Below are 12719 nucleotides of genomic sequence, written 5' to 3'. Positions count from 1 at the left end.
CTCAGGGTTTCTCTTTGTTTAAGCTAATTAGCTTAATCAGCCATAGTTCAACTTTTTCCATTTTTCTTTCCATTCTCTGTTCAGTACTAATGAAGGATCGCTGTAAGCTCTTTTGCCGGGTCGCTGGCACTATGGCGTACTATCAGCTGAAGGACCGCGTCACCGACGGCACCCCTTGTGGTCCAGACACTTATGACATCTGTGTCCAAGGCCTCTGCAGGGTATGTCTGCATGTTTGTCCTTTGTCTGTTACATAATTGTGCAAAGATAAAACACCAAACGTGCCTGCCGGCCACAGCACTGGTCAACCTTAATTTTCTCTTATGCTATTACGACGTGAAGTGTGTCGGAAGTACAGTTTGCAGTCTAATACCCTCACCTGCAAAGTTTGTGTCTGGTGCTTCAAACATTCACAACAAACACTCCCAACTCGTATTTTTTTTTTAAGTGCAGGATGTCATACGAGAGTACTTGAGAACCACTGACTTCTGTCTCCTCTCCAGCAAGCGGGCTGCGACCACGTTCTTAACTCGAAGGCGAGGAATGACAAGTGCGGAGTGTGCGGCGGGGACAACTCGTCATGTAAAACTCTGGCAGGGACCTTCAACGACGCTCAGTATGGTAGGTCCCACTGCTCGTATGACACGTCCATGAATAGCTGGCTGTGTTGCTATTAAACATGCAATTATGTCAGCGGCTTCCGCGGATAAATGTGATGCACGGTAAACACAAGAGGAGCCAAGACAGACTTTGAGTTCCATGCGGCCGCGATGCAAACATGCTGCTTGATCATATTAGACACTGATGTCATGTCTGGTTATGTTTAAACACGTCGAGCTTGATATTTAGCGACGATATTTAGCCTTTTGCCAAAATTGGATTAAAGTAAGAAACCAAATCTGTTCTTAAGTTGCAGACATGGGTTACCACAGCCATGTCACTCCGGCAGTTATTTGAATAACAAACACAAACCTGACATCATCCCTTTGAACTATCCTGCTTAGTGCAGTGCTTTGGTGCAGAGCCAACTGTTGATTGCGTCCAACCCTTTTTAAGTCTGGGCAGCGAAAGCAGCTGAAGCGTTAGCATAAAGAGCTCTGGGTGTGACTTTGCTCTGCGTTAGGTTGTCTCGGAGCTTTCGCATCTCCATCCATCTTTTAGCTGTTGGGGGGTTGGGGCAAAGAGTTTGAGGACTGTATTGAACCGAATCAGTCGCTGACGTCAGTCCTGGAAGTCTGGCTCAACCTTAAGATGGGGAAAACAAATGGGAGCGCAGCCCAGGCAGGATATCCCTCTGTTCCTGGGTCTGGGCTTGTCTTTCTGTCGCGCACCCTTTTGTTCTTTTTGTTTGACGTGTCTTTGTCTTTATTTAGCTGTCTCCATCACCTTTTTCACCAGAGTTGGAAAGCTTTGTTCGCAGGTTGAAGTGAAATGTCTCTTTTGCTGTAGTTTTCCAGATATCGTTGGGCCCCCGGGTAAAAGGGACAAAGGACACTGCCTCTGATCGATAGAACCCCACAGGCTTTTCAAATCAGACGTATAGTTTAGGAGCGTCGATTGACTTAATCTGAGGTTTTCAGTTAGAATTTAAAAATATTAAAAGGTTAAAGGTTTCAAACACCCAATGGCAACTCAGCTGAATGATTCGGTTCTGTGTAATAAGCCACCTGGCTTGTCAGGGAGACCTTTCCTTGAGAGCAGTGCTGTTTTTTCTTTACTTTCTCAGTGCTGTCAGTCTTTACTGCTGTTCATTCCCAGGTCCCTCTGTGGTGGCGGAGGATTGTATGTGTGGTGTAGTTGCCAAGCTTTAGAATCTCAAGGGCCACTACAGATTTCTGGGTGCCGTGTTGCCTCAGAAGAGGACAGCGCCGGTGATTTCTTAAGTTGTAACGCTCTTGTTTTTTTTTTTTATGAGCTCATCCTTCACCCGGGGGTACATTTGACTTGACATTCAACAACAGTCAACATGATCATGGAATATGCAGAAGGCTTTCATTTCCCACCGGTGTTTATGGATGAAAAGTTTCAAATGCTCCCAGAAATCTATTTGATTTGGCTCACTAAGACATAAAGGGTACTCTAGGATTCCTTCACAGCGTGGCTTCTCTTGGAAATGTTTTTTGTGTAGATGTTACAGCCGTCTATGTGTGTGCGTGTGTTTGAAAAAATCTAGACGGCCGATCAGAAGTAGATATGTAAACCGAGTGCTGCCCCCGAGTGGCTCAAGGTGTCAGACTAAGACTTAGATCACCTAATAGCTCTTCTTTTTCCTCCTTCCGCGCAGGAGGTTCGAATCCGAACTGCCGCAACGAAGGAAGCATTTCACTTGTAGTAACTCCTTCGGGAAAGTTACAGAGAAGCCAGCTTTCATTTTCTTCCCTCCTTTAAGTCTCCACACCGACTTTATGTTTTGTTTTTTTTTACTCATATTTCCCCCTGTCAGGTCGTCGTATCTCCAGTTTAGTTGTCACCACATCTCTCTTCTCTCTCAGGACCTCCCGCCCCCCCCTTCTCTCTCTCTCTCTCTCTCTCTCTCGCACTCACTCATTTTTCTGTGTTAGTTCATTATGGCCCGGTGTGGTAATTACAGGCCAAAAGGAAGGTCCAGAGGAATAATTACATATCATTTCACGGTCAGGCCTCTGAGGCAGAAAACAAGGCCTCCTGGAGGTTATTTGAGATGACTCAAGCTTTTTTTCACATTTTTTTCCAAGAGTGACATTTAAATCCCTCGCGGACGGGACCGGACTTCCCTGTCCGGGGTTCTGAGTAGCATAGTGAAGCTATTATGAAAATCAAGGCCGGATCGTTCGCTGCTGCCACTTTCCGTGTCCCACTCTCTCGCTCTGTGTTCTTTTTTTTTTTCCTCTTTAGGTTACAACACAGTGGTGCGGATCCCAGCTGGCGCCACCAACATTGATATCAAACAGGTCAGCTACTCTGGAAAACCAGAAGACGACAACTACCTCGGTACGTGTGCTTTTGTGCATGCGAGCACAGGGATGTGGCTCGAAGCAGCCCTGGATAAGATTTCACTGTTTCTCTGGGGAATTAGTCTGAAGTATATGTAATTCAACCTAATAAGACATGTGCATTACATTCTCTCTGCTCTGAATCACAAAGGTCAGCGCGATTATCCTTTACAGCACCATAAACCATATATTACTTGGTGACCTGGTGTAGAGGTTGACATTAATAAAAGAGTGTTTGGAGAAGCTGATGTTAAATCATTTTCAGAAATGGATGGAAACTGTCATTTGTACTGAGGTTATAGTACAAGGAGGAAACAGGGCGGGGGGGTTGTTGGTCTCTCTGGGTTGGTTGAAGGTTGGCTAGGAAAGCAAATGGAGTGTCAGCCACTAAGAAAGATAAATGAGGCAGCAATAAGTGCTAATTAGAGGCATGTGCCGGCCAGGAAACAAAAAAGTAGATATAGGGGTATAAGGTGAGGTGGACCCACTGGGCTCAGCTCTGTGTGTGCCTATGTGTGTGCTTGAGTGAGAGGAGAGAGAAAGAAAAAAGCAGCAGAGGAACGGAGTTTTGGCTGTCTTGTAAGAGCGGGCAATTATTTTCAGTTTGTTCTAGTCAAGTGTGGAATGCTTTAGGTGAAACATTCATGTCAGAAAACACATCTGGCAGATAGTCAAATGCATGCCGCAGTGAGAAGGGTCAACGCCTGCTGTTCCTGAGTGCCGCGACTTCACTTTGAGTGAGTGGAGTCTGCATTAAATATGGTGGATTTTTGCAGCGCCCTGCTGGCTTTGTCACCCGAGCAGATATGGCGTGTCGAGGGTTTTTCTCGAGTCCACCAACACGCTCGTGACAAAAAAAAAAATGGGAACGTACCTTTGAAGTTGCGGCTCCTATTGGAAACAACGGACAGTTTAGAAATCTAAAGGCCCGCCCTACTCTCACCTGGCAGCTCTTGCATCGGGCCTGCGCGGCGGTTATTCCCACCGCTAACCGTTCTGTTGCCACTGCAGCTTCTGCCCGCACAACCTTTTGAAACATGCAGTTCGTGAAAAGAAAAGAAAATGATCAGAACTTACTGTATGCCTATACTTTCAATGTCACTGACGTATTGCCTACACACTGAAACTACAGCGAAAGGTGCGATGTCCCTGATGTGAGATCAACGGGATGGCTAGCAAATTACTACTGAGAGCAGCTTCCCTCATGCTTTCTTTACACGGAAAAAACGGAAAAAATGCCGCAGCTCAGCTGCAAGACATTTCAGAAGTGCATTTAACCTGTACTACTCTGACTGTGCTCGGAAACTATTTCTGATTCAGTCAATAAACACCATCGCTCCCTCATTTGGCCTCTCTCCCGTGTGCACATGCATGCTATTATTCTTTCTCTCTTTGCTTTCTTGTTAGAAAAGGTGACCTTTCCTTACTTTTAACTTCATCTTTTAAGATGCTTCAACGTCACATCAGTTCTTTTAGTCAATAGTTCACGCATCAAGGAAGGCGCAGGTGTTAGAAAAGGCATTTTCTCCTCTCCATCAGGCCTGAGAATGACTTCAGCTGCTCTCTACATGTGCATATTTTCTTAAGGCATCTTTGGCATTCATGCCAACGACAACGAGAGATCGCTGCCATTTTTACTCGGCTAGCTGGTATCCAGCTATATGCAGAGTGAAGTGTAAACAAAGTTCTATCTGGAGACATTATCACATACGTTGTTTTGGCAAGCACCGTTTCTCATAGTCAGGGAGGTGGTTGGTGTCCGTTTTGGTTTTATGCTTAGGCCTATGTATTTGTTTGCATTTGCTGTCAGCGTTGAGCCGTTGTTTGCATTTCAGTGTCAGCCATCGAGGAGAGTCACGCAGTTTAACTGCAAATAACTGCAATTAAGTGCCACCAGTGTTCCGTCATACCCTGCCCTGCAGCGACGGCTGTGCAAAACAATGGGTTTGCCACTCGAAGGCTGTTTATTTCATTAATATGTATGGAGCCCCAAGCCGAAGCAGACAGAAATAAATGTTATTCTGAGGCCACATTTTAAAAAGATGCATGAGATACGGGAGGGTCACACGTTTTTTTGTTATTTTTCAACACACAAACCTATACCCACTGTGTGTGTTAAAGAATTCAGGGCTCACCTAAAGTTATCCACTATACATTTTTGAGGATTCATTCAAAATTGTCTGACAGACAAGCCAATTCAGGGACCTAAACTGTGATCCTCCATGTGAGCTGATTAATTTTCTTAAATTTGTAGTAAAGTGAGTTGCTCTTGCCTCTTGTCTGTTTTTAACCTCAGCATTATCTGATGGCCAGTCCAACTCCCTACTAAATGGGAACTTTGTGGTGGCCATGTTCAAAAGGGAAATCACCTTCAAGGGAACTGTCATTGACTACAGCGGCTCGGACACAAAAGTGGAGCGCATCAATTGCACTGAGCGCATTGAAGAAGAGCTTGTTCTACAGGTATCAAGGAGAAGTTTTTTTTAAATTATTAGTATTATAAGTTTCTTTAATTATTTGCGTTTATTTAATCAGTCTCGCCTGCTTTTGTCTTCATGTTAACCTTTTCTGAAAGAGTTTCCCTGTTTCCCTGTGGCATCCTGAGCTTAATCCCTCTGTAAAAAAGGCGATGCTTGTGTGGACTGCATTGTTCCCACAGGTCTTGTGTGTTGGAAACCTGTACAACCCAGATGTGCGCTACTCCTTCAACATACCCATCGAGGAACACAGGGAGCAGTTTTTGTGGGATCCCTCAGGCTCCTGGCTGGAGTGCAACCGCATCTGTCAGGGTAAGCTCGGGAGGCAAAGTTTAAAATTCACGACCACAAAATATGTGAAAATATGAAATGTAAGAAACCACAGTGGCCTTTTGGCTCATTATTAATGGAATATTACCAGGATTATCATTTCACTGTGCCCATAAAAACACCACATTACATTCTGATTCCAGCCAGTTGCCTTTTCTTTTCAGTTTTTCATTGTTTTTAACCCAAAGTGAGTCCCTGAAATTCCGAGTCAGACTCCAAGTGGCTTTGAGTACAGAGATATGTTTGTGGGTTCTGGGACCAACATGGATCTCTGAGGCTGGGTGGGCATGTGACATTGTGACAAGTCTCTTGAAAAAGTCATCTGACACGAACCCCGGTTTTCATCGTGTGCAGGTGAGCGCAGGCGGAAAGCAGTGTGCGTGCGCAAGAGCGACCACCTTGAAGTGTCGGACCAACGCTGTGAACATTTACCTCGTCCCGTTGCCGTTACCGAGCCCTGCAACACTGACTGCGAAGTCAGGTGCGCATTAACGCACAAAGACGTACTCATATACCCATGAACCTAGCTTCAGCAGCGCCCCCTCTCCCAATACCTTTACGCATCTCCTCTGTCACAGGTGGCACGTGGCTGGAAAGAGCGAGTGTTCGGCTAAATGCGGCCCCGGCTACCGCAGCCTGGATGTTCAGTGTATGAAGTACAGCGCGACGAAGAGACAGAGCGAGAGGACGGAGGCCAGCTCCTGCGCCGACATCGCCAAACCTCAGACCAGAGAGACCTGCCACGGGGACTGTCTGCTCAAGAGCTGGCAGTACAGCGCCTGGTCACAGGTACAGTTGGCAGGAACACTTTTTAGGTCTTCTTTGTGCTCAAATAGGCCTTCGTTACTGCACCTCGCTTGCAGCTACTGCTGCACTTACTACACAGCGACAGTTTTGAAATTATGCTGCCAACAGGGTCTTCTTACACAGGGTGTTCAAAATCTACAAAGACATCATTGTGTGTTTTTGTGAACAGTGCTCTAAGACATGTGGACGTGGGAGTCGCAGCAGAGAGTCTTACTGTATGAACAATCTGGGAAGGCGCCTGGTGGACAGAGAATGCGGCGAATATGAGAGGGTGGTTACTGAGATGTGCAACGACCAGCCGTGTCCCGAGTGGACTGTCAGCGAGTGGAGCGAGGTGGGCCTCTACACACACATACAGCCTTCATCCAGCAACTTTAAAATCAAACCTGCCCTCAAAACAGCCAAACGCTCTTAGAAATGAGCAGTGTTGCTGCCTGACAGACAGCACCAGCAGTCCTGCATAGAATTCTTTCTTGATTTTCAAGTTTACAACACGGTGTCAGAGGATGTGATGCATGTCTTACGACCTATTTACAGGCTTTACTGAAAGGTATTTCCCAAATTCTGTTCACACCCTCTGAAATAAACACGAGAGGCCAATTAAGGTGGAAATGTGAGTGTCCGGTTTCTTTTGGATTTCATTAAAAAGAAAAAAAAATCTTTTTTTCTCCTCTTTCACTGTAATCCCAAACCGATCTCCCATAACCAGTGCCTGGTGACTTGTGGGAAAGGGATGAGACACCGACAAGTGTCCTGCGGTGTGGGAGCCGGGGAGGAAAAGCTGAGTGAGCATTTTTGCGACTCGTCCGCTAAACCCCCTGCTGTGGGGAGCTGCGAGCTGCCTGAGTGCGCATCCTGGCAAGTTGGCGTCTGGGGAGCGGTGAGTCCTGCAGACACACGTACAGACCAGCAATAGTGTGCCTGCACAAAGGAAATGGGTTTCATTCGGGGCTGTCTCGGACTTCGACTGTGTGTGAGTGTGTGGTCAAATAGGGAAAATATGGAGTGTTAGAGGTGTGTGCATGCGTGCGCGCGCGCGCATGTGCGTGTGTGTGTGTGTGTAACCTGATATACTGGCGGGTGACGGGGAAGAGTGCTCTTTCTGACTCCAGCTGCCATTTCCTCCATGCAACTCTCACTTTGCCCTCATATCCTGTCAGACTAAACCTGACCCCCAGTGCACTCAGACACACACACTTGCGCACACAAACACACTCGGGCAGGCATTACTCCACTGCATTCAAGTCTCAAATTTTCCAACTGTTCCCCGATAGATTTAGCACAAAAAGAGAGAGACGCAAATGAATGGGTGTCTTTGGCCATTCATGGTGCAGCTGATAAATGCAGGGCTAATTCTCTCCCACACATGTTTGTATGAAGTCAGATAGGGATATTTACAGAGCTGGAATATATGGGCTCATTATTGCTTGTGTAATTATAATTTGCTGCTCAAATAAACGGATCTTGGCTCTTCCTCCGCTCTCGTCTTGTGCCTAATCGTGATCTGATGGCCTTGTGTGTGTGTGTCAAGAACTGGGTTAAGGTCAAGTAGAGGCTGCGGTTGAACGCAAATGACGCATGTGTGTGTATGTGTGCGTGCGCACGTCAGGGTCTTAACCATTCTCTGTTTAGCTGGACCTTGACTGAGGCCCCTTCTAAGATACCACCTTTGACAGACAGATAGAGTTTGAAATGTTCTGCGGTCGACTCTCTTTCCATGTGTTTATGTATGTGTGCAATTTTGTCTTTCAGTGTGCGGTGACCTGTGGTCATGGCTACCAGATGAGAGCTGTGAGGTGTGTGTCAGGGGACTATGCCGACACTGTGGATGACAGAGAATGTAATGCGGCATCGAGGCCCAGAGACAGTCAGGTAAAAGAAACACTTTTACACCCCAAACATAAACAGCAAGTCATTAAAGACTGACGGTGTGAAATGCAATATTGCATGCAGATGTTCTATTCTTCATATAAAGACACTAAGAGGCGTGATTAGGGCTCAATAAAATAGTTTTCTCACTAAAATGCTCATGTGTTTTAAAAGCAGCAGACTGCTTTCAGCTCATTTGTTGCAATAAGCAAAGACCTTCAGAAAGTTCCACAGCGTGCAGTTGCATTTACAAAAGAACATTGGGACACTCGTTAGAAAGTCCATGAAAAATGATTTTTCCAATCATTTAAACCCTATTTTCAACAGAACCCAATAAGAAGACACAACTTGCGTTAACACATGTGTGTCTCTCTCTTTTCCATGCTTGCTCGAATCGTTCCAGAGCGTCCACTTTAACCAAAGTTAAAATCCATCAGTGTTTGGGCCAAAATCCTGAAATGCAAACGCCTTTTCTGGATCCTAATTTATGTGATATGGACTGAGTATAAGTGGGGAAAAATCATGGACACTACATTGTGCAGGCTAAAGGAAGAGAGGTAGCATCTGGCCATGCAACATTCTACCTTCAGAACTGTAGCACTTGGCCCCTTCAGCTCTCCAATGCTCAAAGATTGTGGTAAACAGACCCCTATTCCCAATTTTATTTTAACAGGTGCAGCACCTTTTCTTTCAGAAATTTGCAGGTTTGATTCTCAACCCATTGTATTATGTGTTTTAATTTTGCCAAAGCTTTAAAAAGGTAAAAACTAATTTAGAAACTCCAGCAGTCAATCCCATAAAAACTCATCTATCTTCCTTAAAATTGTAACTTTAAGGGTTTTTTTGCCATGATAAGTCTACACCTTCTTCTTCTTTCAATGAACGGCAATCTTCGAAAAGTTTTTTAGTCAAGCTTCCTTAAAATACAAACTTTGCTTTAGTGGAATTTCGCAAAACGCTGGATATATATACAAATAGAGTCCATGCGTTAATGTAATGCAGAAGGTCTGAAGATGCTACGTTAATGTAGCTTGTAGGTCTGGAAGGGGAAAGGGAGAGAGTCGGTGTGAAAATCTTTTTTTTTCAGCTAATTCTATACAATCTTGCTTTCGCTGAATCTTTTAATCGAAAAGGGAATGCTGCCACATTGTCTTCCACCATTTCAATCTGCTCTTCTGATACTCACGAACGCCGAGAACTAATCTGCAGGTGGCCATGTTTTGCAGGACTGTGAGATGCCAGCATGTCCGTGGGCCTCCCCAGCACAAAGCACGCCTCGTCCTGAGAACTCTGCACAGCTGCTGCCTCAGTGGAGATATGGCTCCTGGACAGCGGTGAGCTTACAAATTGGGTTCGATGGGTCCATTAGACCTCATTCTCAACCTGTAGATTAGACAAAAAGAAATGTGTTTTGTGTTAAATGAAAAACAAATCAGCGGACGTCGCCATTCATCATGGTGTGCGCGCGCTCATGTCTAGCTCGAGGGTGAGCTCTCTTCTGTGCTCCGAAATCAAAGTAAGAATATTGATGGGGTGGTTTAGATGTGAGCATGTCTTTGTTTTTTTGGCATATTTAACAGAAGCAAAACACACCTCAGCATTGACCACTTCATTCAGCTTCATTGTATAGCCCAACATTCCTTTGGATTGTACATGCTCTACACAGCTGGGATCCTCCTCGGCATTGTCTTTTGTAGCTCCCTATTGCATCTTCACACTCGACACACACACACACACATGCGTATGCAGACACACGCAGGCTCCAGCGTCTGGGCCGAGAGGCCCCTCCGTCTCTCTGATAGTTTGCATTGTTACTCGTGGCAAATGAAAACCAGATTCCATCTAAACACGAGTGTACGGTTACTCAAGTTAAACCTCGTCTGTCAATCTGAAAGTCGGTTCACATGTCAAAGAGGCCAGCGCCAGTGTGGTCTTGCAGACACCCACATACACAGCGAATGCGCACACAGTCATGCATACCTCCTGTTGGAGCGGAACTGCCATCCTCCCAAAAGTGTCATCGATATGAGAGGGATATTAACGTGTCTGTTTGAGCTGGAGTCATTTGATTGCATTTGCTATTCATCCTTCAGAAATGTTTACTGTGCTGTCCTCTTGAGATGGTAGGAAAACAGCCAGCGTCTAGGCAAGTGAAAGCGGACCATGGAGTGATTTCAGGACACCGGCGACTGCACAGTAGACAGTATTCTAAACAAGTTCATTTGTGAGAGGGCTGGCAGAGAAAATGCAGCATGAAAAAAAAGAGAAGAAAGATCCAAGACCAAAACGAGTGTAATATGTTAAAGCATCCTGCGTGACCATGTCGTAGTTTATTTCCAACTGCGTTTCCCAGTCCCGCCTTGCGTGTTTGTAAATGTCTCCTGTAGGAATCTGTGTCACTGAATCAGGCCAATAGAAACGCCGCGTCTTGACGAAAACCCGTGGCCGAAGTCGATAGTCAAAACAAAGCCAAGATGAAGTGCTATTTTCCTCACAGACCACATGGATCCCAAGGTGCTGAAAGGTTATTTTTGCTGAGTATTTGAAGGAAATCCAAACTCCACAGGAAAAAGATAAGCCATTTTCTTACCACACGGGGATTGGTGAATAAGAACGTCATATTGTAAAAAAAAAATTCACTTTTGTACCATTTTATAAGGAACAAGTAGCCAGTGGGGAGCTTCGGCTTGAACGTAACTGCACGTTATTGCTGTCACGGTGCATTTCTTAGACAGCCACACCGCATATGACGATGTGTGTAATGCCGTCAGTAACATCACTTTTAAAGCCTGAAAATAATTTAAAAAATGATACGAAAACCTTTTTAAGCTCCCATGTAAGACGAGTTCTTTTCTGCATGTCCATCAGTGTTCGGTGACCTGTGGCAAGGGGAAGCGGGCGCGTTACGTCAGCTGTCGAGATGCCCAGGGAGGAGTGGCTGAAGAATCCAACTGCGCCCACCTGCCCCGCCCTCCAGAGTTCTCCACCTGCTTCAGCCCTTGTGGCCAATGGCACGCCAGAGAGTGGTCTGTTGTGAGTAAAACATCCAAGCGGTTCCAATCAGTACAGATGTTTTCTGACTTAGTTAGCAACAGTTACGCTGCTCACCATCCTGCCAGCAATGTGAAAATCCCTCTGACACTCTGTGACTGCTTTGATCTATCACTGTACGTCTTGATCTTTGTTACTCATTCCGCATTGATGACGATATGACTGAAATCAATGCCTTTTGTAATAGCATAAAAACGCCCAAATGAATTTCCTTGAGGAGAAATTCCCTGCCCATTAAATTGATGGCACATTGGTTAGATTTCAACGCCCTTTGCAGTACAAGTTTTAGACTCAAGAGGCTTCGCATATTGAGGCATTTTAAACATCGTGAAGTAATCCATGGAAACAATCAGTGAAAACAACACATTTTCATCATGGAAAACCTGTTGCAGAAAGACATGGAAACAATCTCAAGGAAAGGTGTCCAAGTTAAATAATCCAAGCAGCATTAGGAATTCAAACTAAAAAAACACAGACGACATGTCAAGGTGAGATCGACAGCGTGTAGTATTGAATGATTTCGTGCCTCAAGGCACCCGATCTGCAAGATGTTTTTGTTTTACCTCGTGGTTCATAAAGCGACGCAGAGCATCTAACACAATGCTTTTAATTCCACTTTTGAGTGCACATTAAGTGATTTATGACGTGGGATGGTGCTTGAAAATGCGTGAACCCCTCAGAAATGGAACTGTTTAGTAGATAAAGAGCACCTATTAAACACAATGGAGAACCAAAGGAGAACAAACAATGGAGGTTCAATGACTTTGTTGCCATCTGCAGAAGAGATTGATGAACAAAGACCACTCTGGAAGCCAGGTTCGTAATTGTCACCAAGGTTATAAAGGGACACAGGCTTTTGTAGCCTCTAATCAACTGAAAGCCTTTCCCACAGCGGTGATATTCCTACAGCGAACAGCAATGATGTGCATGGCAGGAATGCCACAATCATCCAAAAAGAACATTGCCAACCATAAGCAGTTTGCTAAAGTTCCCTTTGACAAGCCAAGAAGCCGTCGGAAGAATGTCTTTTGGAGTGTAGACAGCAAAATAGAGTCTTTTGGTTTATTTGATTAGTGTTGTGTTTAGTGAAAGGCACTCACTTTATTTTAGAGTAACAAATACCTTATCCTATACATGGAAAATGCATAGCTGTTGTGCTGCATCTGGGCGAGGGTGTATTGCCGTCACTGCTAGTTTATGAATTCTGAATGAG

The 12719-nt window shown here is 45.1% G+C and overlaps 1 protein-coding gene across 1 annotated transcript in view; it reads left to right on the top strand.

Moving 5' to 3' along the window:
- The window catches only part of LOC142384204 (A disintegrin and metalloproteinase with thrombospondin motifs 20), a 78927-nt gene that overhangs the window by 38430 nt on the left and 27778 nt on the right, over positions 1–12719 (top strand). The window contains exons 14-25 of the mRNA XM_075470262.1: positions 85–221; positions 504–621; positions 2875–2970; positions 5269–5435; positions 5632–5761; positions 6134–6260; positions 6358–6568; positions 6756–6920; positions 7296–7466; positions 8339–8458; positions 9682–9789; positions 11324–11488. Of these exons, the coding sequence (XP_075326377.1) occupies positions 85–221; positions 504–621; positions 2875–2970; positions 5269–5435; positions 5632–5761; positions 6134–6260; positions 6358–6568; positions 6756–6920; positions 7296–7466; positions 8339–8458; positions 9682–9789; positions 11324–11488 (1715 nt within the window). The remainder of the gene's footprint in view (positions 1–84; positions 222–503; positions 622–2874; positions 2971–5268; positions 5436–5631; positions 5762–6133; positions 6261–6357; positions 6569–6755; positions 6921–7295; positions 7467–8338; positions 8459–9681; positions 9790–11323; positions 11489–12719) is intronic.

This window comes from Odontesthes bonariensis, chromosome 7 (assembly GCF_027942865.1).
Source record: "Odontesthes bonariensis isolate fOdoBon6 chromosome 7, fOdoBon6.hap1, whole genome shotgun sequence".
NCBI lineage: Eukaryota > Metazoa > Chordata > Actinopteri > Atheriniformes > Atherinopsidae > Odontesthes > Odontesthes bonariensis.
Note: the sequence above shows the minus strand (reverse complement) of the source record. Positions and strands in the feature narration are given on the sequence as shown.